This window comes from Streptopelia decaocto (assembly GCF_964273445.1).
Source record: "Streptopelia decaocto genome assembly, chromosome: 8".
Lineage (NCBI taxonomy): Eukaryota > Metazoa > Chordata > Aves > Columbiformes > Columbidae > Streptopelia > Streptopelia decaocto.
Genome location: NC_138662.1, coordinates 20,356,918 through 20,384,275, shown reverse-complemented (window position 1 = coordinate 20,384,275; position 27,358 = coordinate 20,356,918). Strand labels below are relative to the sequence as shown.

Here is a 27,358-nt window from a genome sequence, read left to right as displayed (position 1 = left end):
GTGGGTTATGGCTGGACTCGATGATCTTGAGGGTCTCTTCCAACCAAATTGATTCTATTATTCTGCCTGCTGTCCCCAAGGTGTGTGCCATGGGTGTCCTGCTGTCCCCAGGGTGTGTGCCGTGGCTGTCCTGCTGTCCCCAAGGTGTGTGCTGTGGGTGTCCTGCTGTCCCCAGGGTGTGTGCCGTGGCTGTCCTGCTGTCCCCAAGGTGTGTGCCATGGGTGTCCTGCTGTCCCCAGGGTGTGTGCCGTGGCTGTCCTGCTGTCCCCAGGGTGTGTGCCGTGGCTGTCCTGCTGTCCCCAAGGTGCGTGCCGTGGCTGTCCTGCTGTCCCCAGGGTGTTCACTGCAGGCGTGAGTCAGTGCCTGGAACACAGAGCGGCCGTGGCTGCAACGTGATGTTTCCTTTTCAGTTCTCCGGCTTAGGATGCGATGCCCTCTGCTAATGAGCTGACGAGCAGCCTCTTGGCAGTGGCGCTGCGTATGAATAAGCCCGCCTGTGCAGATTCATCTGATACACCGTTTGACTTTGCAGCCCGAAATTAGCTCGGATAAAGCCCTCTAATGTACTTGCGTTACGTAGGAACTCTGGAGGGAATTCATACAATCCGATGAGAACAATCGCATTTGCTGTGATGCAAGCTGCCTCCAGAACAAGTCCCCTTTGTTCCGCTGCCTGCAGGCAGGGCCCTGGGGACGGGCAGGGAGCTGCCCGCTCCGTAACGCTGCCGGGGGTAAGCTTGGTCTAGACTGGGGCTCAGACCAGCGCAGCCAGAGCCATTGGGGGTGCCTATATAATAATAATAATAATAATAATAATAATAATAATAATAATAATAATAATAATAATAATAATAATAATAATAATAATAATCTGGGTGGAATTGGTGCTGCTGCAGGAAGGCAGGGGGACAAACCCAACCCCTGCGCTGCAAAAATCCATCTGCCAGTGTTGTCAGAGGATTAGTGAGGGCTGTGCCAGGGCTGCACAGCAACAACAAGGTGGTTGGGAGCTTCCTGCAGCGTTGGGAGGGGGGAGCGGGAACACAAATGACCTTGTTTATTAGTTGCTTTAAAAGCTTCAAAATATCAGGAGGAAAAAAAATTCCCTCATCTGCACATTGATCCAAACCATGGGCATCCCAGACTGTGTCCTCAGGGGTTAAAGAGGGGGTGACCCACATGGCAAGGCGCTCTGAATGACATATTTTCTTGCGAAGTTCAAGAGTGGGTTTGTTTTCCTTCCACGCTGTTCTGCACAAACCCCTGGGAGCGGTTCCTTGTGCTTGTGGAAAGGCCCCTGTGTCACTGCTGGGGGACACGCGGGGTGGAGCGGGGACCCCGCAGCCCCTCACCCCTGCGCCTGGGCTGCGCGGGGAACGGCGCTGGGACCAGCAGGTTGTAACCTTGGAGGATCTGGGACCAGCAGGTTGTAACCTTGGAGGATCTGGGACGAGCAGGTTGTAACCTTGGAGGATGTGTCGTTGTCAGGAGGTCCAGGGGTTGCCCACCCCTCGGGCCATGGCAGAGGCTGGAGTGGCTGGATAAGGAGAGAGCAGCAGCTGGGCTGTGGAAGACACCCAAGGGCTTTTCTGTTCCTGTTTTTCCTCCACTGTTGTGGGGCCACAGGACAAGGGGTGATGGTTTTAACCTAAAAGAGGGAGATTCAGGCTGGGCAGGAGGAAGGAATTGTTGGCCCTGAGGGTGGTGAGAGCCTGGCCCAGGTTGGCCAGAGGGGTGGTGGCTGAACCATCCCTGGAGACATCCCAGGCCAGGCTGGACGGGGCTCTGAGCAACCTGAGCTGGTGAAGATGTCCCTGTCATGGCAGGGGGGGCACTGGGGGAGCTGGGATGGTCCCTTCTAACTATTCTATGATTCTATGGCCTGAGCGCAGCTCTGTTCTTCCCCAGGCACTAACACCCCAGCTGGGCACCGGCTGTGCTGGCAGCAGTGCTGGGAAGCAGCGGCCGGGCTGGGTCCCTGCTCTGTCCTGGGGAGCACTGAGCCCTGTCAGAGTCGCCTCTATGGGGCAGCCCCATAGCCGGCCAGGGGCTGGGGAGCCGGGCAGCCCGTGCCCCTGGCAGGGACGCCCCACTCTGCAGACGCTGCAGCTCCTGCTGCGGGGAGGACGATGCCGAGCGCACGTCTGCCTTCCTCGCGGCTCCCCCGTGTCTGGTCCCTCCCTGGCCGCTGCTTCCTGAGCCTCCGAGGGGACCCACCTTTTCCTGCCAGCCCAGCCCCAGCGAGGCCGTTGCCGCCCTGCCCCGGCTGCCGTGACGCGCTGGGCCTGACCCCGCGCTGGGCTTTGCAGGGCCTGGGTGAGCGGCAGCGCATGGTCCAGCCTGGCTGCACCTGAGCACCCCAGCGTTGTGCCCCCGTGGTCCCCCCGCGCGATGCTGCGCTGGCCCCGGGCTCGCGGGGAGCTGGCCTGGTGTAAATAGGTCACTTCCAGCCCCAAAGTGGGGCGGCTGCCGGGAATCGCCTTGGGTCAGCTGGCCAGAGATGAAACACATTCCTGCGGCCGGCGCCGGTTTCTCCGGTGAACTGAGCTCAGCTTTACTGCCAAGTTGCTGGGGACGGGGACAGGGGGTCGAGCGGGACCTGCCAGGGCCTTTTGACAGGTGGCAGCCCCGGCATTGGGGCTGGGCGGGAGCAAGAAGAGGCAAAGGACAACCCATGGGCCCCCAAAGGAGAGGACACCTCTGTCCCCACACTGTCCCCATCCTGCGATGCTGCCTCTGGAGTAGCCACTGGCCGTCATCCCCCAAGCCGAATCGCTGCTGGCAGAGAGGGGCACACAAGTGGCTTTTTGTGGAGTAAGAGCAAAATATTCCCTCATGGCCAGGCAGCAGCGTCCCCGCAGGGCGGTGGCCCGATGTCCCCGTGACCCCTGCCCCAGGGAGAGCACTGTGTCCGCTCACCCTGTGCCCTGGCGCTGCAGAGCGCTCGGTCCCCAGCAGCGCCACGGGCACATCCTCCTGCCCCGGGCCGTGCTGGGGACATGGTGGCTCCTGCTGCGGGGGGACAGAGAGCCCCTGTGCCCCCGTGGATCTGCAGTGCCACTCCGCAGGTGTGTGGCTGTGCCCTCGCTGTCCCTAACGCTGCTGGGTTCAAGTTTGTGTAACTGGACACTAATACAACTGGGTTTAAGCTGTTTGTATGGTGATGCCATCGCAGGGCTGGGGACAGGCATCCATTTGTCCCGCACGTGCGCCCATCTCCTCTTGTCTTCCTTGGGTTTGCGCCACAGCAGTGTCCCCAGTGTCCCCACTGTCACCGGCTGCGCTGGCCCCGTGGGGTCTCTGCAATCTCCCTGTGAAAGGGGAGCAGAGGAGCTGCTGCTGCACCCCAGGGAGCCCCACATAGGCAGGACCAGAGGAAACGGCCTCAAGTTGCACAACGGGAGGTTTAGATTGGTTATCAGGAAAAATTTGTTCCTGGAAAGGGTTGTGGGGCATTGGAACAGGCTGCCCAGGGCAGTGCTGGAGTCACCATCCTGGAGGGTTGGACAGACGGACATGAGGTTCTCAGGGACATGGGGCAGTGCCAGGGGTGGGTTATGGTTGGACTCGATGATCTTGAGGGTCTCTTCCAACAAAATGATTCTATGATTCTTCCCTGGCCGCCATCCCTAAACTCTCCTGACCTTCTGTCTTCTTGGTTTCCAGGAAGCGCAGCTGCTGGCAGCCGCTGCGGCTCCTTCCTCCGGCGCAGGGGGGACCTGGCTCCTGGCCAGCCCCGCCGCGGCCGGTTGCGCAAGGAGCCCGCGGCACGGGGCAGGCGGAGCAGAGCGGGTCCGGAGCCGCGCAGCCTCTTGCTGGTGTTTTTAGGCTGGACATGGAGTGCACATCCCAGGCCAGAGGCAGCAGTGGGTTTGCTCCGGCCTGGCAGGGCGCCCGTCCCTGCTGCTGGAACCGGCCCTCGCTTTGTGGCTTCTCCCATATGGGAGCAGATGCCCTCGTTCTGGAGCAGGGACACGGTGCATCCCACATGCCAGCTGCCCCGGCACAGCCGCCTGTCCCCATGTGGTGCCCAACTGCCCCGTGCAGTGGGGGAAGCGATTGTCACCCCGTGCGGGCACTGGGGAGGCTGCACCTCAAATCCTGGGGGCAGTTTTGGGCGCCTCGTGCCAAGAAAACCCTTGAGGTGCTGGAGCGAGTTAAGAGAAGGGAACGGAGCTGGTGAGGGGCTGGAGCACAAGTGTGATGGGAGCGGCTGAGGAACCTGGGGGGTTCAGCTGGAGAACAGGAGCTGAGGGGAGACCTTCTGATCTCTGAGCTGCCTGAAAGGAGCTTGGAGCCAGGGGGGTCGGGCTCTGCTCCCCAGGAACAAGCGCCAGGAGCAGAGGAAACGGCCTCAAGTTGCACCAGGGGAGGTTGGGGTTGGATGTGGGGAAGAATTTCTTCCCCAAAGGGCTGTGGGGCATTGGAACAGGCTGCCCAGGGCAGTGCTGAAGTCACCATCCCTGGAGGGTTGGACAGACGGACATGAGGTTCTCAGGGCTATGGGGCAGCACCAGGGGTGGGTTATGGTTGGACTCAATGATCTTGAGGGTCCCTTCCAACCAAAATGGGGCTCTATGCATGATGGTCTGGGCTGGCACAGCCCCGCGCTCTCCCCCTCCTGCCGCGCTGCAGAGGTGCCTCTGCTCCCTGGCACCTCTCCCACGTACAAACGTCCTTCCTGAGAGCTGGTGGCCACAGCAGGTGCCAGCATCACTGCAGGAGCTGCTGGCAGCCTCCCTGGCACAGGCGTGGGCATGTGGCCCTGTCTGCGGGGGGGCCGGGATGTGCCCCCCGCCAGTTGTGTCCTGAGGCTGCAGGAGCAAGGCAGGGCTGCCCTCCTGGCTGTGACACTGGGAGGGCACTGTGTCCCCACAGGTGGCCCCGCTGCTCTCAGCAAGGTGGCACAGGAGGGTCTCAAGGCATCTGGTCAGGGCACCCCACCTCCAGCCTTTTAATGAGGTTTTCCAGGAGGAAGGGCTGCTCAGGACATCAGGACATGCCCAAGGGGACATCCAGTGCCTCTCCGCCCTGCTCACACGCTCCCCTGGTCCCCGTGGGACACGCTGGTGATGTTGTCCCCAGAGCCACAGGCCTGTGATCCCCGCAGCACCATCCACCCTGCGTGACTTTCCACCCAGAGACGGCTGGTGGGAATACAATAATATTTGTACACCTAAAAGCAGAGCGATTGATCCCGTTGCTGTTTTGCAACGTGTTGACGGCCGGGCAGTGCAGAATTATACAAGTGGAGCTGGCAAGTTTGTGTTCCAATCATATGAGTGCTGTTGTGCAACAGTTCCCCGCCGCGGCCCCGGAGCAGAGCGGGTGCGTGGGGGCTGCACCGAGCCCGGCGGGCGCTCACCGTGATCCTGGTGCTCACCGCCATCCTGGTGCCCCCGGCTCTGAGGGCAAGGGATGCAGGCGTAATTATCTGAGGTCTCAAGTTCGGCTTTAAAAGTCACCTACGAATGACGCAGCCCGTTGCTCGTTGTCCCTCCCTGTCTGAGATAAATCACCTGGCGCTTGCGATTTGGAGCCGGTTCCTCAGCAGCAGGAATCTGTCCTGGGGTTCCTCGGGGGCTCTTTGCTCCCGGTGTAGTGTCCCCAGGAGCAGGGAAATTCGGGCTGGCAGAGCCAGGTGGGCAGGCGGTGGGGATCCTGGTCCCACGGGACCTGGGTGACAGCCGGAATAATAACCCCACAAGCTTGGTTTGCCCTCCCGTGGTGCTGCTCGCCGCCTGCCCGCCCCTTGCCCACCGTCACACTGTGGGAAGGACGGTGACCGGGAACAAAGCCCAGACCCCGAGAGGCTCCTGAGGGATTCAGCCCCACCTGCATCTCCCGGTTCCCACTCAAAGCACCTGTTGCCCCTCCAGCCCCAGCTGCAGCTCACTGGAGCTGTTTCCAGCACACAGCCTGGGCAGCCACTGCCAGTCCACCCTCCATCCCCACCGCTGGGACCCGAATCACCTCGCTGGCAGCTCTGGGAAAGCTGGGGGACCCGCGGGGAGCAGGCAGGGGGCTGTGGCAGCCACAAGCCTGGCTGTTATTATATAACCACCGGCTGGATTTGATTGTTGATGGTTTCTGGACGAATTAAACTCCCCCGTTGCTGGGAGCTGGGGTTTGTGGACTGTGCGGTTTCTGCGTCTCTCCACCCCCGCATCGCGGCGGGATGGCAGGGGAGGGCGGGGGGGTGGGGGTGTCCCTGCAGGGGGCTTGGCTGCAGGGGATTGTTTACCAGACCCATAGAGATCATAGAACCACGGAATGGTTTGGGTTGAAGGGACCTTCCCAGCTCCCCCAGTGCCACCCCTGCCATGACAGGGACATCTTCACCAGCTCAGGGTGCTCAGAGCCCCGTCCAGCCTGGCCTGGGATGTCTCCAGGGATGGTTCATCCACCACCTCTCTGGCCAACCTGGGCCAGGCTCTCACCACCCTCAGCGACAACAATTTCTTCCTCATGTCCAGCCTGAATCTCCCTCCTTTAGTTTAAAACCATCATCCCTTGTCCTATCACAACAGGCCCTGCTAAAAATTCAGGGGTCCTGGGCTGTTGGGGGGTAATGCAAAGGGTCTTTCTCCCAGAACGGGGTGTTGTGGCACAGAGATGCGTGGAGGCGGCTGTGTGACCTCCGAGAGCTGCTGGCCCAAGGGGCAGCACACCCGTGTCCCCGTGGCCACGTGCCAGGTCACCGTGTCCCTGCAGGGGACAGATTTGGGCCATGCCCAGCTCTCGCTGTGCCCCCTTTCTGTGCCGGGGCTGGCTGGGGCACCGCAGTCATTCTCCATGGGGAGAACGGACAGTCCTCGGGGACCTGACCCGGGTGATGTCCCCCGGGTGGGGTCTCACTGACTTCGGGGATTCAATGGTCGCTGCAATGGGGGATCGAACCCGCGATGGCCCGTTACCGGGTCCCGCCGCCGCGCTCCGCTGCTGCCCCCTGGCGGCCGCCGAGGGGTTGGTCTGGAATCTTGTGTCCAGTTGTGGCCCCTCAGTTCCAGCAGGACAGGGAACTGCTGGAGAGAGTCCAGCGCAGCCACCAAGATGCTGCAGGGAGTGGAGCATCTCCCGTGTGAGGAAAGGCTGAGGGAGCTGGGGCTCTGGAGCTGGACAAGAGGAGACTGAGGGGGGACTCATTAATGTTCACAGATATATAAAGGGGGAGTGTCAGGAGGATGGAGCCATGTTCTTCTCGGTGACAACCACTGATAGAACAAGGGTAATGGGTTCAAACTGGAACACAAGAGGTTCCACTTAAATTTGAGAAGAAACTTGTTGGGGGTGAGGGTGTCAGAGCCTGGCCCAGGCTGCCCAGGGGGTTGTGGAGTCTCCTTCTGTGCAGACATTGCAACCCGCCTGGACACCTTCCTGTGTAACCTCAGCTGGGTGTTCCTGCTCCATGGGGGGATTGCACTGGATGAGCTTCCCAGGGCCCTTCCAATCCCTGACATCCTGGGATTCTGTGTGACAGCCGCTCACACGAGTTTTGACAAAAGACAATGAATTTTGGAAAATGCAAAGGCCATGCTGATAGCATGTCTTTAACTACCCTGAGCTCAGACCTCAAAATATTAGATATAATCCTTCCTTTGGTGATTCTGGTTTTCCTTGTTTTTTTTTTGTTTTTTTTTTTTTAATATTTATGGAGATCTAGATCTGGATTAATTATACTTTATTTTGTATGGGATTTCAGGAAGGGAGAGAAAGAAGAAAGAAGCAGTATTTTGATTAAATGGAAATTAATGATAAATTGCATGCAATGTCTTCCTACAGGACTGGGAGGTTTTTAAAGGAGTCCTTTCCCTTTCTTCAGTCAATTTATAACCTCAGTGTTATAACGTGCTGCGTACGCATATAAGCATTTTTTAAGAGAACTCCTTCTAAAAGGCAATGTTGACATTTGATGTTGACGCCCCCGCCGCGCCGCCAGGGGGCGGTAGGGTGCGGTGCGGGGGCGTGGCGGCGATGTGAGTGGGCGTGGCTTTGGCACGCGGGGGGCGTGGCTGTGACGTGCCGGGGCGTGGCGGCGCCGCGAAGGGGCGTGGCTGTGACGCGCGGGGGCGTGGCGCGCCGGGCCGGGCCGGGCCGCGCCGCGGCGGTCGGAGGTGCCGGTGCCGCCGCCATGTACCGGGCCCTGTACAGCTTCCGCTCGGCCGAGCCCAACTCGCTGCCGTTCGCCGCCGGGGAGACGTTCCTGCTGCTGGAGCGCAGCAACCAGCACTGGTGGCTCGTCACCCGCGCCGGCTCCGGCGAGACGGGCTACGCGCCGGCCTCCTACCTCCAGCGGCTGCAGGTGGGCCGGGCCGCGGGGCCCCGAACCCGCGGGGGGGCGGCTGTGCCCGGGGGGTGGCACCTCCGCCCCGCACCGAGGGGGCGGCCGGGGGTGCGGGTGGGGGTGTCAGGCAGCCGGGCTTCCCCGCAGTCCGGCCCCGATGTGGGTTTGGCGGGGCATTGCACTGGATGGTCCTTGGAGGTCCCTTCCAACCCCTGACGTTCTGTGGTTCTGTGTGTGGGAGCAGCTGCGCAGACCCAGCGCTGCCTCAGCCGCTCCTGCAGCGCTCCGGGGAGCGGTGGGTGTGTGGCTCTGGTGGCCGTGCTGACCCACTGCGGCGGGCTGGGGCACACAGGGACCTCCCAGGACATCGTGTTCCCACTGAGAGTGGGATTTGGGGGCTTAAAGGGAGATGGGAGACGTCTGGGAGTGTCATGTCTGGAGAGTGAGGCCCAGGGAGCACCAGCTGTGCGGGTCTGGGATAAAACGACAGCGCAGCAGCTTCATCCAGAGGATGTGGTCCAGGTGAGGGTCCCCAGCCCACCACCTCGTGGTTCAGGAGCCAGTGTCACTGCTGCAGAACTCTCAGAAAAATGCCTTGGGGACATGGCAAGGGGGGTGGTTCCCCCAGGAGCACACACAATGGTTAGATAACCTGGAGTCTGCCAGCTTGCAGCTCGGGTTGGTGTGAGCAAGCAGCGCTGGTGCGGCCATCCCCGCACCAGCTGTTCAACCACAGTGTTTCTGCTTGTGTGGTTACCCTGGCACCGGGAGGGCACTGCGGGGGTGACCGTCCTCCCACCAGCACGGCAGGGCTCTGCCGGCACACCTGTGCCGTCCTGGGGGCCGGGAGAAGCCACAGCAGCTGCTTGGGGTTGTGATGACACTAATTGCAGCCAAGTGGGTGGCGTGGGTACCTGCAGAAAGTCGGGGCAGGCTGCTGCAGCCCTGCATGGACGGGGGGAGGGAGGGGACCCCGCGAGCCCCGGGCGGGGGTCACGGGGAGACGTTGGTTACGGCTCGTACAGCGCACGGGGCCGTTTGCTGGAGGCTTCTGAGGGACAACGCAGCTTCTGAAATTAAAGCAGGCCTTTCATAAAGGCTAATTCATAGTTTGTTGGTTCATTTGTGGGGTTTTTTTTTTATATACTTCTGGGCCTCGGGATAGCTGTGGGAACTGCACGCTGAAAACTCTTTGCATCAGTGAATGGGTAACCGCGCACAAATGCACGTGAACGTTATAAATGGGCCTTTCAATGTCTGGCTGCAAATGGTGACAAACCCCTTTATTCCAGCGCGCTGCTGACGCTCCTTCGGATGCCGTTGAATTCCTGAGGAGCGGTAACTCAGCCCGCACGCGAGCCGGGGCGTGTGCGTTGCAGAACGCTCCGGTGACTCCGGCGTTACCTGGGGAGCACGGTGTGCTGGGCGCTGCCGGGGCTCTTTGGCAGCCCCGCGGAGCGGCCCGGCCGGCGGGGACATCTTGCGCATCAATAAGCCCTTAAGCCATTTACGTGAGCTATTTAGTTACAGCCAAAGACCTTATGAAACTCCTGGATTTTAAAACGTGGCGGTGGCGCAGCTCCAGGCTGGGGCTCGCACGTCTCCGCTCTGCAGTGCCCTGTGCTGTCACATCTCGCTGCTCTCCCAGCCGCCTTTTGGAGCAGCCTTCCCGCGTCTCACCGCCTCGCTCACACCAGTTTCAAAAATATTAGCAGGAAAAGGGTTTATTCACTGACTTTACCTTCATTTCTCAGGTTCTGCTTTGCGACGACAGCGTGCAGGCTGACTCCTGACAGCCCCTTAGTGATGCGCTAATATTTAAGCAGCATTGCAGGTGACTTTCTGAGCGTGCTGCTCTCATTCAGAGGTAACTTTCCCAAATGCCCTTAGAGCTGGTAGCAGGAAACAGAAGAGCCCTCCCTGCATCCGTTCATCTTTTTTTGGCCATTCAGTTTCCGCCAGCAGAACTTGCCGGATGATGCGTGAGGCAGCAGGATCTGATGTGTCGCTCTGCAGTTGCAGTAATGCTGTCTGTGATTTTTTAATTCCTTCTGGTGTTACATCCTGCCAGCTCCAAAGAGCAGATCCGAAGTCAAAACCTGCTTTTGTTCACGGGAGAAGGCATCTGCTCGCTGAACGCTTGCTTGAGACAGTTTGCTGAATATCTGGGATGAGAGCGCAAACAATTTGTCACCCAGTTTCGGTTTAATAAGGACACTGAGACTAATTAGTGACAGCGATTTGGTAGACAGTGCTGCTCCAATCACAACAGGGAAGAAAACACAGCTAATGATTAGTGTTATCTGTTTAGCAGTGAGAGAGGGCGGCCACCAGGAGCCACCGATGCAGAGTCAGCCACGGGGGCCAGGTGAGCGACACCCGCACAACAGTCACAACCAACAGAGCAAAAATGCCCAGAGCCCCTTGTAGGGGGATGCTCAGGGGACTCGCTTGGGCTGCTATTAGGAGCACTGGCTTTCTTCCGAGCAACTCTGGATTTTAATTTTTTTCTGTTTTATTTTTGTTGGTTTATTTTTTCTCAGCTTTCAGTATGAGAAATTTATGCCTTTGCTTCTCTAGATGAAAAAATAATTCCTATTTATTATTTAAAGCTGATTCTTGGCCGATGTCTTTTTGCAGCAGAATTTTGTACTGAAATGCTTGTGTTGTTGTTAAAAGGGGGTTAGTTGGGGCGGTGGAAACAACAAACAAATTCTTCTTAGAAACACATAATGCATCTAAGAGGCAAGTCAGGGCCAAGCCAGGGAGCCAGAAGGTGCAGGTGATGTGAAGTTAATTTGAGTCAATTAGAAACGCCCAACTTCAGCTGATATTCCTGCTGATTTTGCTCTTCCGTAGTTCCCTTTTAGCTCCGTTGCGGGTTATTAAGAGTCGTTTCGAGTCGAGTGCCAATCTGGGGGAAGATCCTGAGGCAAAATGCTGCGAGCGCTGCCGCAGCGAAGCTGTTGGCACGGCTGCTGCGGCTTCCGCTGGAATGGAAAGGCGCCCGTCGGCACGAGGTTGGTTTTTAGTCTCCAGCCGTGAGCTGGTGCTTCAGCCATGTGTGAGCAGCAGGAAAACGTGGAGGTTAAACCGGAGCTGAGGGTTTCCCTGGAGTCAGCGCTGCAAACGGGCCTTTCAGAACTTTACATTGAGCCGTAAAAGTTCAATTTAGGGAGCTGCTTTAGGAGCAGCCGGTTCGCTCGGTGTCAGGATGGGACAAATGCCAAGTCTAGCAAATAACGAGAGTCCTTTTGGGTTAAATAGCCCAGATGTTGCTGTCGTTACAATGAGACATGGAAGGTTTTAACGGGAGCCTGGAGTTATTCCAGGTTTGGAGGGAGGTTTTGGGCTGTACCGCAGCAGCGCAAGGAGCACAAAGCCAGCGGCTGTCCTGGGGGACGCCAAACCAACGGGTGACACTTGGCCGGATGGGACTTTCTCTGTTCGCAGTGGGGCAGGGGCTGGTTGTGGGACCCTGGTGGCAGCCGTCCGCTTCAGCTCTGCTCCTCGGCACGGCTGCCCTGGGCTCCCCATCCACCAGGTTGATATCCCGTGCCGAGGAGGGGAGCGGCAGCCATCAAATGCTGTTTTGGTAAACACCAGGGGTGCAAAAATAAGCGCTTAGTCGCAGGGGGATGTTTCTTGGTGACTTGATGGGAATGGTTTTATGTGCTGGCTGTTGCACCAAAGAGACAAATCCGCTCAGCTGTGCGAAGCCGTTAGGAAATAGCTTTGAAACTATTATTGATAGCCTTTTCAAAACGACTTGAAATTTATTTGGAATAACTGAAAAAGTGTTAGAAACATGGGTTTAGGTTCTCTGGTCGGTCGCACTTTCCCGTTGAGCTCTGGGGCAGCGAGGAGGGGGCTGGCGGGGCGGGAAGGTGCTTGTGCTGATGGCCGAGCAGCTTTGGCCCATCTGCTGGGAGAACAGACCCAGCTGAGGCATCATGAGCATTTTGAGGATGCCTCGGGTTGCTGTTTGCTGTGTCTTTTTTCTACAAGAACAAACAGGCGTGTGATAAAAATAAGAGAGAGCTTTGTGCAGCCTAGCAACAACTCCGAATTGTGCTGCAGGCTGAGAGATGCGGTGCCAGGGTGCAGCGAGTCCCGGCTGGGCAGGAATGGTGTTTCACCTCCCAAACTGCAACGGGAAGAGAGGTTTCTGCCCAGGAGTGAATTCTGAGGTCTCTCTGTTTGCAGGAAACCTTTTAATCCCAGCTGGTTACATCAAATCCAGCTTAAAGCATGGTGCTCCTGAACCATGAGCGCCGTGCGGAGCCATACGGACCATCTCCCGCGCTGGAGCCTGCGTCGTTATTTGTCACCTGCCGCACATCTGAAGCTTCCGATGGGCGTGAGAGCTTGATCGCAAAACTCACACAGATCCTGAATAAGCGCTTAGGCTGAAAATAACATTTTATTTTGGAGCACAAGCAGCTGGTAGCGCTTTGCAGCTGAGGCTGCATTTCTTGACACATGCAAGAAACTGGGAGAGCGAAGCGTTTTTCTGCAGGCTGGCACAGTGGCGGAGATGCCATCGTGTCAGAGCTGCTCGTGCTTTGAGATGAAGTTTTGCTCTTGAGACTAAGTTACACAGTCAGGGGAATTATAACCATTTCTAATTTCCATAGCCAAAGACTTGACATTTTAGCCAGACGTTCTGCAATCTTGCGCAGTTTAGAATGGTTAAAATAGAAATACGCTAGTGGTATTTAGCCGATGCTTTTGCTTAGTTGTGAAGATGTCTTGTTCTCGCTTTGATTAAAAATGATTAGGCTTTTTGATATGAGATGAAGTTTGCCTTTGTGACCCGGACACCCTTGTATGAGTGATATTGGAGGTGGTGGTGCTGGGGGGTGCTTGGGTGGTCCCGGGGGGTTTGCTCTGGGCTGGAAACATTAATCTGGTTTTGGGGTTGAACAACGTGAAGGGTGTCACGGTCAGAAGCGCAGGAGGTGTCTGGGGGCAGCACCCAGCGGTGTGAGCCCGTTCGCCCGGCTCGGGCTGCTGTCACGCTCACAGGGTGTGATTTGGGAGGGTGTCTGTCTGTCCGTCTCCGCTGCCTCGTCCCTCGTTCCTGCTCCCTGGGCTGGGGTGTGTGAAAACGGACCGCGAGGCCTTGGGGTCTGTGCCTGCGATCTGGAAATGCCACCCTAGGCTGATATTTTAGTTTGTTCAGCTGCTCAAGAGGTTTAATTTAAAATAAAGTCAAGCTGTCGGACTAAGCGTGCTGGATAATTCCAGGCTGTGGGTTGTTTCTTGTGCAATCACTGGTTCCAAGTTCAGATTACATCTCTTCTGAGTAATAGCTATTAATGATTTCTTGTACTTTTTTTTCTAGTACAAGTGGAGACAGTGCCTTGTAGTATGGAAACTGAGGGCAGAGCCCAGCTCCAAACCTTCTGTTACACTGAATAAAAACAAAGGGATGAGGGAGGAGGCAAGAGCTGCAGAAATAGCCGCTCGCCCACAAGGAGGAGGGAACCACATGGAACCTGGGGTGATGTCTTGATACAAATAGTCTTGTCCCCTGGGTTTGTCCCTGATACCTCCAGAGCTGCTGGGGTTTGGGGTGTCACCTCCCCCTGTTCTGCCCCAGCCCTGCTGAGCTCAGCCCTGGAGCTGCGTCCTCCTTCTCTGGGATGGGAAGAAAGTCTTGATGGACCACGCAGGGGACGTTCAGCCGCTCACATGTGGGTCCCTCAGGACAAGAAAACCCTTGGGGTGCTGGAGCAAGTGGAGAGAAGGGAACGGAGCTGGTGAGGGGCTGGAGCACAAGTGTGATGGAGCGGCTGAGGGACCTGGGGGGTTCAGCTGGAGAACAGGAGCTGAGGGGAGACCTTCTGATCTCCGAACTGCCTGAAAGGAGCTTGGAGCCAGGGGGGTCGGGCTCTGCTCCCCAGGAACAAGCGCCAGGAGCAGAGGAAACGGCCTCAAGTTGCACCAGGGGAGGTTGAGGTTGGATCTGGGGAACAATTTCTTCCCCAAAGGGCTGTGGGGCATTGGAACAGGCTGCCCAGGGCAGTGCTGGAGTCACCATCCCTGGAGGGCTGGACAGACGGACATGAGGTTCTCAGGACATGGGGCAGTGCCAGGGGTGGGTTATGGTTGGACTCGGTGATCTTGAGGGTCTCTTCCAACCACAATGATTCTATAATTCTAGGCGGTGGGCAGGTGTTTGGACTCTGTCAGCGCGGTGTCTGTGCTGTGGTGGTTGTACCGAGACCTGGGGCAGCTCCTGTACAAACCAGGCGGCTCCCGGCGGGGGTCGGGTTGAAGCTCCGCGCCGAGCAGACAAATGCAAACCCCCCTGGCCTCTCAGTCTGCTGTGGTGACAAGTCTTTTTGGGTGAACTCAGTGAATCCTGTGGTTTTCCAGGCTGCTTGGAGATCCCCTTTTTCTCTCACCCCCGAGGAAAGGGACGTGTTTGCAGGAGGAGGAGGCGGCACCGCGGTTTGAACATCATGCGGTACCACGGTTTGAACGTCACGTGTACTGTGACCAGGTCATAAATCGCACCCAGGACAGGCCAGAAGGCAGGTCCTGGTTCCCTTCCCTCCGTACCCAGCCTTGGCTGTCCCTCAGGAGTGTGTGGGGAGAAGCTCAAGTATCAGAGAAACCCATGTTTTTCAGCATGCAAAAAGAATAATTTCTTGAAAACCCAGTATCTCAAATAAGAACGATGATCATAAAAATTCATTACTTAATGCAGAAGCTTGGGGATTTCCCTGAGCCTCACCCAGTCAGTGTTTATAGCTGAAGACTTTTTCCATTTGACATAGTGCTTCAAGGGATGCTGTTTTTTCTGAGTTCTAAGTAATGAAGTTTTTGTCTGCCCCAGAATCCTGCTTGTTCCCTTACGCTGACAAATGCATCCCTTTAATTTGTTATTTTGAATTGATTTCATGTGTCTGTTTTCCAATGACAAGATAGCAGTATTGAAATAATTCCGCAGTCGTTGTCAAGGGGCCTGTACAGTGTAATTCTTTACATCAGGGATGGAAAGAAACCTCTCCATCGTGCCGCTTTGGGCTTGTCTGTGGCCTTGGGCTCTTGTCAAAGTGTTGCCCAGTTGGCATCTGAGACTTGGACATTCACCAACACACGTGAACTGGCTGTATTCTTGAGCTCTCCTTCAGAAGCTTAAGATCTCGAGATGAGACCAAACTCTGATCAGCTTTTAACCACCATTCATGGGTGAGAAAACAGATCTTCCAGCAAAACCACAGCTGCAGCGTTTGGTTCTTGGTTGGTCCTCCACATCTGACGGGTCACACAAGCGTCTCGTAGATGGGTTGTAGGGAGCTGTGACTGGCCATGGCCTGGGGGGGTTTAGAAGTGGGGAAGGACAGTGACAACCTGGGCTGTGCAAACCACCCGGCTTGAGGGTCTGTGGCCCTTGGCTGCTGTCAGGCCGCTTTCTCTGCCCCGCGGTGGCCTTGTGCACCGGAGGGGTCCTGCTCCGCGCCCTCTGTGCCACCAGCGGGTCCAGGCCACCTCCCGTCCGGCAGGATTTGTCCCTCTGGAGATGAATTGGGAAGATGTCTCATAATTTGCTCTCAGCGGTACCGCTGAGCGGGGTGGACGCTGACACGGGTCAAAAGGCGAACGTGAGAAATCGATGCTGTGGTGGGGCCCGTGAGCTGGGTGAAAGTTCTCCACATGAGAACAGTCTAACAAACGCACTTTATTTTGTCCGCAGCCCGAGGAAGCGAGGAAAACAGGATTATGGCTGTTCTGCTGCCTGTAGCACAGTGTCCTAAGGGGACATTCGCCTCCCGTTCTCATTTCTTGGTGTTTGTGGGGCTCTAAGCTGCGAGAGGAGATGGGATTATAACCTGCAGCTGGACAGGCGGCTGTTTTTCCCTGCAGATAGTGTGGGACACTAATGAATTGCTTTTCTTCCGTGACCCACCTCTCACTTCCTCACAGGTGAAATGTCAGCAAATCCACTTGAACCCCGTAATCTTCTTTTTAAGGTGAAAAGAGCCCACTAAACAAACCCCTGGATTTGTTCTCAGACTGAGTCTGGAGATAACAGTAAGTTAGCCTCATTCCTCTGATAAACGCAGCTAAACTTGCCATCTCAAGGTCCTTTTGTAGGTCAGTGGAAACTAAGTGTTGCAGCCCAGAAGACTGTGTCCGCTCCCACCGTCTGCCCGTCAAAAACCAACTCGAGAGGCTGCGGGGTCCTTGGTTCACAATTTTCTGGATATTTCTTTGCCTTGTGCTCTGTCTTTATGACCCAACATGTAACAGTTGTAGTTATGAGACATTGCCGCAGGTCTCAGTGGTATCTTCATTTCTTTTTGGGCACGAGTTAGCATTAGCTATCATTGTCCCCATAAGGCTTGATGGTGTTGACTCCCTGAGTTTGTAAGTGTCTGGGTGCCGTTTGCTTCAGCAGAAGCACCCACTTTACCAGCAATAAATGTGCTTGCGGAGCAGCTCTCGGTTAACAAGCACTTTGGCATATTTGGGTATTTTATCTATGGCAAATTAGCATCTTCAGCCTCTCGACAGGAGTATTTCAGCCCCTCTCGAAGCCCTCCCTTGCCACCCTGCACCTGCACCCTCCACAGTCTTTAATTGGCTTTGCCATAATTAGCCAGCACAGCAAACTTCATGCAATTTTTGTGTATGGTGCTAATAAGCCAGAAGTATGAATAGCATCCCCTGTTTGATAGTGCGACCATGGACGTGCTGAAATATGTATAATAGCTACGACATCCACGGGAGGGGAGCAAGGGAGGTGCCTGTTTGCTTTCAGAAAACCTTCCATGTTTTGTTAGCTTTACACCTGAAAGCAAAGGAGCGTTTGAGGGTTCTTCTTCACCAGGAGCGCAGCCATCATACCTGTTTAAATCCCTCAGTGAGCGTTGGTCAGGTCAGATCTGTTTGGCAATGATGTGCCAAAAGGACGCGAAAGGGGTGACCCCCAGCGCTGGGGGCTGTTCCTGGGCCTGGCGAGCCCGAGGAGCCCCCGCAGCACCGGGAGCGGTGAGGACTAAGGCACCAGAGAACGGCAAAATACTTCGGTATGTGTTGACTGCTTTAACTTAAATACCTCTGTCTCCACATTTATCATCCTGGCGTTTTGGCTCAAGAGACGCGTTCTGGTTAGATGATGCTCTGGTTAGATGATGCTCTGGTTAGATGATGCTCTGGTTAGATGATGCTCTGGTTAGATGATGCTCTGGTTAGATGATGCTCTGGTTAGATGATGCTCTGGTTAGATGATGCTCTGGTTAGATGATGCTCTGGTTAGATGATGTTCTGGTTAGATGATGTTCTGGTTAGATGATGTTCTGGTTAGATGATGCTCTGGTTAGATGATGCTCTGGTTAGATGATGCTCTGGTTAGATGATGCTCTGGTTAGATGATGCTCTGGTTAGATGATGCTCTGGTTACTGGAGGCCGCAGAACTGCCAGGGGAGGAATCGGTGGCGGATCCCGATGGTCGTGGCCGGTCCCCGGGGTCTGAGCGTGGCTGCAGACCCAGGATGAAGCGCTTCCAGCCCTGGTGGGCCGAGCTGTTTTGTTGTTCCTCAGCAGGTCTCCGCACCCTTCACTCCGACTCTAGAGCTGCCCGGGTCATAAATCAGTTGCAATTTGGTTGCTGTGCATCCCTCTGCTGCCGTCAGGGTTCCATTTATTCCAAGTGCCACTTGCGCCTGTGCTGTTCCTAGTTAGTACATCTCTGGCTTTTGCTTTAGCACAATTTGCACAATTTAAGCCCTTTCCCCGTCTCTCGTTTCTCCCCATTTCTGGTTTTTGCAGGCTGCAGCAGAAAAGCCCTGAGCTGTTAGAAACCCACCGTCGGTATCAGCGGGAGTGCCAGCTCTGTTTCTGGGCTGCCTCTTTGTCGGGAGAGCTCAGCCATGTCTTTGTTTGCTCTCTAGCGAGCCAGAGATGCTGCAGGTTTGTTTGAAGCTTTTCTCGTCTTATTTGCTCGGTAACCAGGACAGTTGCTCATTGTTTCACTTGTTTTTTTTGTCGCGCTTCTTTAAGTGCACAATATCTTCATGCCGACAAGAAGTTAATGCGTATCTCTTATTTCTGATTGGGGCTGCGGGAAGGGGAAGAGAAAGGAGCTGGATTTCCCATAGCGGTGCAAAGAGCAGAACTCGGCCCGTTTGTCTGAGCTGAGCGGTTCAGGAGGGGGAACCGGTATCTGGTCCATCACTCTGCTGCGGACAAAGCCGGTCGGTTTTTGTGCACTGCTGCCACAATGGTTTAAATCCAGAAGGAATACGGTGTGCAGACAGCCGGGCGGTGACTGGGGACGGGTGGCGTGTGACCTGAGCGGCGTTCGTCTCCGATTTGAGCAACAAAGAGCCTGTGCCTGTGTACGCCAGCGGGATAAATACCCTGATTTCAGTGGCGTTCCGTGTCAGCGCAGCTGCGTGCAAACCGAGCTGTCACTGGAGACAAAACTTTGTCTGTGCTTTATTGTGAGAGCCGGAGCGATGACACAAGGGTGACAACCGGCAGTGGCTGCGAGAGCCGCTGCCGGGATGAGGGCACCGATTCCTGCACGTGCGGGAGAGCGAATGCCTTTGATCGCTAAAAACGGGGGAGGCAGGAGGGAAAAGGGTCACGTTTTCTCGGCTCAGCCCCCTGCGGAGGCGAAGAAAAGCTTGCGGTGCGTTAATGGGCCACTTTGGCAAACGTGGGAGCGTCGCAGGCGCGGGGCGGCTCGGCCCGTCCGCGCCACCGCAGCCGTCAGCTGCCGGGGGGAAATGCTTTTCTGAAGGGTGTGATTATTCTAGGCCGTTGAGCGAGTTCTTCTGTGTGAGCGCGTTTCAACAGTGCCGGCGGCACACGTGGAAGGACTCCAGACGAGGAGGGAGGGGGTGACGCTTCCCATAGCCCCGGGGGAGCAGGAGAGGAGCTCACACAGCCCGGACGCCCGCGGCGCGTTCAGAAACGCCGGGATCTCTCACCAGCCCGCGTGTGGGAAAGCAGGATGTGCGACTCGTCCCGTGCGCCTGTGGGTTCTTTTGGGGAGGCTGCTCCTGGGCAGGGATGCTGAGAGCGATGTGAGCGCGGGGACAGACGCGTCCCTGGTCGTGCGTGGCTGTGACTTGTGTTGGCTGCACTGCGGTACCCACAGGACGTCCTGGAAGGACGCTGTTTAAAAGCCTGGCTTTGGTCCTGGGAAAGACGTTCTCTGCAAAAATGATCTGAGGCTGGAACAGCTCTGCTATGGGAACAGGCTGAGAGAGCTGGGGTGTTCAGCTGGAGAAGAGAAGCTCTGGGGAGACCTTATTGCACCTTTCAGTGCTTAAAAGGGGCCAATAAGAAAGATGGGGACAGACTCTTGAGCAGAGCTTGTTGTGACAGGACAAGGGGTGATGGTTTTAAACTAAAGGAGGGAGATTCAGGCTGGACATGAGGAAGAAATTGTTGCCCTGAGGGTGTTGAGAGCCTGGCCCAGGGTGGCCAGAGAGGTGGTGGCTGAACCATCCCTGGAGACATCCCAGGCCAGGCTGGACGGGGCTCTGAGCACCCTGAGCTGGTGCAGATGTCCCTGCTCATGGCAGGGGGGGCACTGGGGAGCTGGGGAGGTCCCTCCAACCCAAACCATGTGATTCTATGATTCTCTATGACTCTCCGCCTGCCTCGGGAGCGGGGACGTGCGAGCACCCCAGGGCAGCGCTGAGGTTCTGGCTTTGCCCCCGTCATACAGGGAGCCCCCCCCGCAGACAGGGGCAGGAGGAAATTGGCAGCAGGCTCTGGGGAAACTCTTTGTTTGCTCGTGTTATTAGCGAGGAGAGAGGAAGTAATGATTTATTGATGCTTCTGTGATTCTCCCGTGCTGGGCTCTAAAGGCAGAAATTCGGTTTCCAGGCTGATACCTGTGGCTCTGATGCAGCTGTAACTCGCCCGCAGGGTGCCGGTGGTGCCCGAGTCTCTGATATGGTGCCCATCAGTCGTCTGGTCCGTGATGGTCAGGGGTCACCGCTCTGCCCCTTCCTCCGTGTGGCCAGGCTGGTCCGCGCAGACTGTTCCTATAGCCTGGCATTTCTCTGCCGCAGCGTTTTACTTGATCAAACCAGCGATATCTGATAGGAGGGGTGGTGGCCGCTCCTTTCTGGGGTGAGTCACCGCGTCAGTGTGGGTCAATACCTCAACAAAACCCCCCTCTGTTTGCACGGTATGTTGGGCAGAGGGTGACGTGTCCTAGTGATGCCTCTTGTCCACACCTGATAGCTGTGGACCCCGCGCAACCGAGGAGACCCCCGGCCCTCACCCCGCAAGGGTGGGCACGCGTGGCCGGCACCTTCCGCCACCACCACAGGGTCGTACAACAGGTTGGGGTGAAGGGACCTTCAAAGATCACCCAGCGCCACCCCCGCCATGAGCAGGGACACCTTCACCAGCTCAGGTGTGACTGTAGGGCAGGGGATCCCCAATGCGGGGTGTCTTGCAAGCCCCAAATGCGAGGCAGCCCCTGTGCCGAAGACCCTGAGCTCAGCTGAGCAAGGGAGGAGGAGACGATTCACGAGCAGCATCAATAATGTCACAAAGTGCAAGTGGCATGTTAATGCTGCTTTTTTATTCCAGCCCTTTTGACAGGGCCCTGGTAATAGAGGGTTGGGGAGAGGAGACAAAGGAAAGAGCGCGGCAGCTAAAAGGCGGTTGTCACAGCGCTGCTGCATTAGTGTGCAAATGCGATGTTTTATTAGAGGGGAAGCGCCCCCTCCATAACAAATGGATCGCACAGCGAGCAGCAGCTCCAGCCTGTGGATTCCTGGGGATTGGGGTGATGTCAGAGGATCACAGAATCATTTGGGTTGGAAAAGACCCTCAAGATCGTCAAGTCCAACCATAACCCAGCCCTGGCACTGCCCCATGTCTTGAGAACCTCATGTCCGTCTGTCCAACCCTCCAGGGATGGTGACTCCAGCACTGCCCTGGGCAGCCTGTTCCAAAGCCCCACAGCCCTTTGGGGAAGAAAGCAGCAGCGTGCCGTAAGAAAACGAGATGTATCCTCTGAAATAACTCACCTTTCCTTACAGCACTTGTTTAACTGCGTTCAAATGAGCTTTGCCCCATTTCCTTCCTTAGATCTGGAGTGAGAGGTTAATGCCACCGAGGCCATATGGGGCTGCTTGGAGCCTTCATCCCAAAGTTGGCTTCTGAGTGTTGGTTTTGTCCTTGATCTCATACTTTTAATAAATCTGGTAGATACATTTTAACACACATGGTTTTCTTCTTAAAGTTCTTCCCAGTTGCTTTCTTCCCTATCTCTGTTTCTTGGGAAAACAAACCCACAAAAAAACCTCCTAAATTTTCCTTCTTCAAAGGTGTTGCAGCAGGGGCATCTCATCCCCACCTTGTTTGGAGGTTGTGCTGGTTCGTTGTTTTTGTTTGGTTTGGTTTGTTTTTTCCCCACAGTCTGCAGTTGCTGTTAATTCACATTTGGTTTAGTAATTAATCAGGACATAAATAATACATAGCATGTTATCAGAAAACTGCATGCCAGTGCTATGCAGGCAAGCGCTTTCCGCCCTGATGGGGGGGTTTGCCTTCTGCTGCTCTGCAGCCCCCAAAGGCCAATTAAGGTGCATCCTTGATGAGATTCCAGCCGCTCCTTGGCTGGATAAATGGTTGCTGTGATGCAGGGAGGGGGCAAAGGAAGCCAAGATGAAGGGGGTTTAGTGTTCAAACAGCTGCAGCGAGCGCTGGAGTCCGAGCATCCCCTTCCTCTCCTCCTGCTCACCCAGGCCAAGGCTGGTACCGAATGGATGGTGCAGGAACCGAATGGATGGTGCTGGAACCAAATGAAAGGTGCTGGTACCAAATGAATGGTGTAGGAACCAGATGGATGGTGCTGGTACCAAATGAATGATGCACGAACCAGATGGATGGTGCTGGTACCAAATGAATGATGCACGAACCAGATGGATGGTGCTGGGACCAGCTACAGGAGACCTGCAGGTCTGCTGGATCCAGGGCAAGGACTCAGTAGCATCTCCTTTGCCTTATTCCTGTAAAGGTCTTGTCTTCTGAAGGCACGTCAGCTGCTGCAAACGAAGACATGGAGCGTGTCCCAGGTGTGGGAACCTGCTTTACCTTCCCATGCCCCTTCGCCACAGCTCTCCCGGCCTCCCATGTAACCCCGGGGAATGGCATCTTTGGTATTTCTTGCTTCAAAGCTGGTGTTTATTTCAGCTGCAGTGAAGAGCGCTAAACCGCCTGGCAGGAGAAATAAATGTTGCTATGACAGTTTGGGTGGAGATTTGGGAAAGGCGCTTTGAGTTGCAAAACAAGCATAAAAACCATCAAGGAAAAAAGCGAGGAAAAATGCAAAGCTAGAGGCAACGGACCATGAAGGGCACTGGATTTGGAGTAGGTCTGTAGCTCTGTGTGTGCTCCACAGCTGGGCAGCAGGAGCAGAGATAATTGAGTTGGGGATAAGCTGGGCTTTGCAGTGTGGTCTCAACAGGTCCCTGCAGCCGGCTGCGTATTCAAGGCCTGGTCCTGGAGCTCCGTCCCCGCTCTTCTAGAGCCATCACTGGATTTCGGTGCTTGTAACAGGGACTCACTTTCCCAGCTGCAAAGCCCGAGTGGGCAGACTCGGTTTGAAGCAGAGCCCGAGTGTGTTCCCTCGGGAGGAAGGGAGGAGGGAGAAGTGAGATGGTGCTGAGATGGGTTCTGGCTCTGGAGCTGGTCCTTGGCCCCTCGGCTGGCTCAGCGCCTGCTCGGTGGGTTCTGTGGTCTCTCCTGCCTTACGCTCCGGTGCCAAAGAACCGCAGCTGAAGCAGCACAGTGACGTACAGGATTTTTGGTGTGTGTTTTTTTCAGGTGCTGGAGCAAGATGTGGTTCTACAGTCTATCGACCGTGCCATTGAGGCTGTGCACAACGCGGCCATGAAGAACGGGGGGAAGTACAACCTGGAGCAGAGGGATGTCCTCCAGTAAGTACAGACCTGCTGCTCAGGTCTTTTGTGTTCTTGGGGGGCAAGTTGAACGTCATTGATTTGAGTCCCTGTGCTGCAAAGCCCATTGGAGCTGGTGGCCGATGCTGCTTCTCCTGTCACCTGTGTCCAGCAAAGCGGGGCTTCCACCTCCCCTCTCCATCCCTGTGCATGTGAAGAGGAGCAAACTCCCAGCTGCTCTGTAGGCTCAGAGGAGAAATCCCAAACTTTTCCTGATGTATTTTCTCCTCTTACCAGCCAGGAATTGTTGAGGTTGTTGGCATGTGGCACAAGGTCCTTAATTTGTTCTCGAATAATTGCTTGTGAGGAGAAGATTCTTTTTGTTGCTCTGACACCTCGCACTCTGCGCTGGGGCGCGCTGGTTTAATCTCAGCCGAACACTGATTCTAAAGTGCAGGCAATTTCTGGAGCTTGCAATGCAATATGTTGCTCTCCCCTGAGGAAGAGGCATTTTTCTCCAGCGAACTGATGAATAAATCATGGACTCTTGCAAAGCTTCTTCCTTCCTCCCCCAGAAGTGCTTCCTTAGTTGTTAATGAAACCGTAGTTGGTGTTCAGAGTAATATAACCCATTCGGGTATATCTAGCCCAAACGCAATAAATGATTTAAATACATCACGTAAACGTTGCAGCGTTTCTCTGCTGTTCCTGACGCTGCCGTCCCGTTTCAGAAAGCTGATCCATCACCGCAAGGAGACCGTGTCCCGCAAGGGTCACTCCCCTGCGCCGCAGGGGACGGTGATGACACAGTCGTCCAGCGACCACCACCTGGACGTGGCGCGGCAGCCCAACGGCGTGTGCCGCACCGGCTACGAGCGGCACCACAGCCTGCCCAACACCGACTTCGAGGAGGAGGATGAAGGTCTCTACCAGGTAACAGCAGCTGAACGCTTTCTAGGTGCCTCCTTTGCTGGTGTGACATCGCTTGTCCTGGTCAATAAAGTGCCTTTGCAGCTCAAGGCACAAATCGAGCGCTTGTGCTGCTCACCTGGGGTCACCGCGGTATAAATTGATGCTGTCTCTAAGAAATCTAGAACCAGCGCTCTGCCTTTTACATTTGTGTTGGTTTTGGGGATCCTCGAGGGTCTGTGGTTTTATGGAGATATGTGAGATCCACTCTAGATTGTCTCTTGACAACTTTCTCAAAGAGCTGCATGCTCCCCAGAGGATACTTTCAGTACAGATTTTGATGGGAGCAGCAGAACCACCCCCCGAGCGCTCAGCGCCGCTTTGTTGCCCCCTTTTAAATCCACACAAGAAGGTCTTTGGTCCTTAAGCATTTATCTGCTGTGCCTATTTGTACTGCTCAAAATACGAAAACAACAACGCACAAAGATCCTGCTTTGTCTGAATGTTCCGTGTCATGATGAATTAGAAGTAAATTGCAGGAAATATGATTTAGAGCGGATTTCTTGTATCTCGGTGACGCACAGCACCGAGGTCGCTGCGCAGCACCAGCGAGGTTGGCGCAGGATGGTGCGCGGTTGCTGGGGCGAGCGATGCGGCCGATGGTGCTGAGCAGGCAGAGCCGGCTGTTAGGGCTCCAGGCTCCATGCAAGGATGAGCACGGAGATATAGATATATTTTCTGCTGCAGATGAACGTGTGCACTGTAGTTTTTCTTCATCTCCCTGGAATAAGCGTTTATGAGCTACTGAAGTGCTGTCACTCCTAGCAGATGAGGTGTGTTTTACACTTGAAGAATTGCGAGTCCGCAGGGACGAGCGGTCGCTCTGGCTCACGCAGAACACGGCAATCCCTCCAAACCCCGTTTTTCTCTTGGTGGTTGTTTTCTGGGCAGCCAGAGCAGCTCCATTCTCAAGCCTGTGCATTACGGGCAAAGCCAATGCAGCACCTTACGGCCCGTTTGCCGTGCTGATTCCCATCTTTATCTGGTCGGTGGTTTGGTTGCCCGCCAGATTCCTTGGCTACAAGGAACCGTTTCTGGCTGAGTGGCACTGGGGGTGCAGTCGAAGGGCTCCCAGCGCTGCCCTGTGCTCAGGGGGCTCCTTGGGATTTTAACAGCTCGGTTGGGGGATTTCCCGTGCGCTTTGAAAACGTGAAATGCAGGAAGCAGCGTTGACTTCTGCCACGGGTCATGCAGCTGCCTAAGAGACCTCCTGAAATCTAAACGTTCTCACCAGCTCCAGAGAAAGCACATCTTGGGATGTGCTTTGCATTGCTTTGCATTTTCTAGCGTGCTCAGTGTTTGCATCTGGAAACTTGAAGTGCAAATCTCCCATTGCTGGCTTTGCTTCCCTAGGGCTGAGCTGGCGGGAGGACTCAGCGCTGGCACCAGTGCTGAGCCTCTGGTCAGCTCCGCTGGCATTAGCAGGAGCTGGGACAGTCACACACCAGCTGCCAAGCGGGAGGTTGGGCTCTCGGGGTGTTTTTAGTCAGCCCGCGGCATCTGCGAACGCTCCGTGGGCTGCGATGCTGGGCTGCCAGAGCCGGTGCTGCGGACCAGCGCGTCTTGGCAGAGCTGGCTGAGCGGAGGTGGTGGGCGAGGGATTGTTGGTTTGGTTTGTTTGGGGTGGTTTGGTTTGTTTGGAGGTTCCCACCCCACCAGCACGGTTCCCAGGAGCTGGGGCTGAAGGAGGGTGCTGCTCTGTGCCCCCCCGCAGCGGGTGGGGGGCTGTGGTTGAGTCAGCTCGTGTCTGCAGCAGCGCTGGGAGCGGAGCCGCTGCCGGCAGCCCCTGCAAAACGGGACACACACTTGTCAATCTGTGGATTTGGGAAGTTCACAGCCCCCTCGTAGACGCTTGGGGAAGGGAAGGGTTTTAACACGTGTAGGTGCTTCTCTCTGCACCCTCGACAAGGTTCCTCCTTCCCATGGATAGGGGGACTGAGCTGCAAGGGCTCCTGCACCATCACCTTCCCCACGTGTCGAGGGTTAAGATTGCGGGGTGACAATAAAACCCTGGCAGATGTATCGTTAACCCCCTCTCCCCCCCCCACTTCGCCCTTTTTGCCCCTCCCTCTACCCCTTTCCCACAGGCGATCGGGAAGGAAAGAAGGACAGAGAGAAGAGAGTTGGAAAAATTAACAATGTTTTACTAATGCTACTAATAAGAATAGAGAAAATAATACAAAATATACAAAACCAATCTTGAAAGTCTCAGCAACTGCAGAGCCAGCACCCAAAGTCCTGGACTGGACTCTGCAGCCAACCGGAGCTGGATTCAGTCTGTCACTGGCCTCAGTTCGCAGGGACGACTCGCAAGGTCCTTTCCTAGTGTCGGCCATAAGCAGAAGGGAAAAAGCAAAGGCAAAAGGGGAAAAGGGACGAGATCCTCGTGATCTCCCACTTTTATATGAAGTATTCACGTGAGTGGAATGTTATACACAGTTGGTCAGTTTCTTGGTCACTTGTTTCTCGTCGCCCCTCTCGCGAGATGTCCATCCGTGCTTATCAATAAGTTTGCATTCCATTGCTAGGTTTACCAAAACATGGGTCTGGTTCTCCAGGAAAATGCAGTTAATATGAAGCTTTAGCTGACAGGCAAAATTCACTGAAAGAGAAACTTGTTTTTAACAAAACCAGGACAGCACGGCACCTGGAGGATGCTTTTCTCCCCTTTCCTCCCTTTCCCTTGGGGTTTTGATGCTGTACATCCCCCCTTGGCCCCGTGGGGCGGAGGGAGGGGACACCCATCGGTTGTCCCTCGTGGCTCCGGACCGTGCGGCAGCTCTTGGCTCGGGGGGATTCACGTGGTGCCTCCCGTCTAGACGAGGCGGGCAGGGCTCTGAGCCGACATCAGCCGTGCACCCATTAATTCAAACCCTCGCCTGTGATAGCTGTGTTAAACTCGCACGGCACGTTTGGAAGGGCCAGTGAAGCCACGGGAATTCTCCCAAATGCCAAGCCGAGCTGTGCCCAAGCCCATCACGCTGGTGCTGAGCTCTGAGCGCTCCCGGCTGCTGGATCCCGCTGCGCCGGTGACCGCGGCCGCGCCGAGCGGCTCCGTCAGTGCCGCCGTCCCCACCGTTCCGCGGAGGGGACTCAGCTGAGCTCTCCGGGTCTGGGACCACGCGATGCAGAGCCCCCTCCCGAGCTGTCTGGCCTCTCTCAGCTGTGCATTCTCTCTTTTTGGACTGCCACAGGTCATTTTTGAAGCCG

The 27,358-nt window shown here is 55.8% G+C and overlaps 1 protein-coding gene across 1 annotated transcript in view; it reads left to right on the top strand.

The window, feature by feature from the left end:
* The first annotated feature begins 8,088 nt into the window (after positions 1-8,088).
* Positions 8,089-27,358, top strand: part of NCKIPSD (NCK interacting protein with SH3 domain) — a 45,120-nt gene continuing 25,850 nt past the window's right edge. The window contains exons 1-3 of the mRNA XM_082059999.1: positions 8,089-8,302; positions 23,106-23,218; positions 23,911-24,112. Of these exons, the coding sequence (XP_081916125.1) occupies positions 8,132-8,302; positions 23,106-23,218; positions 23,911-24,112 (486 nt within the window). The 5' untranslated portion in view covers positions 8,089-8,131. The remainder of the gene's footprint in view (positions 8,303-23,105; positions 23,219-23,910; positions 24,113-27,358) is intronic.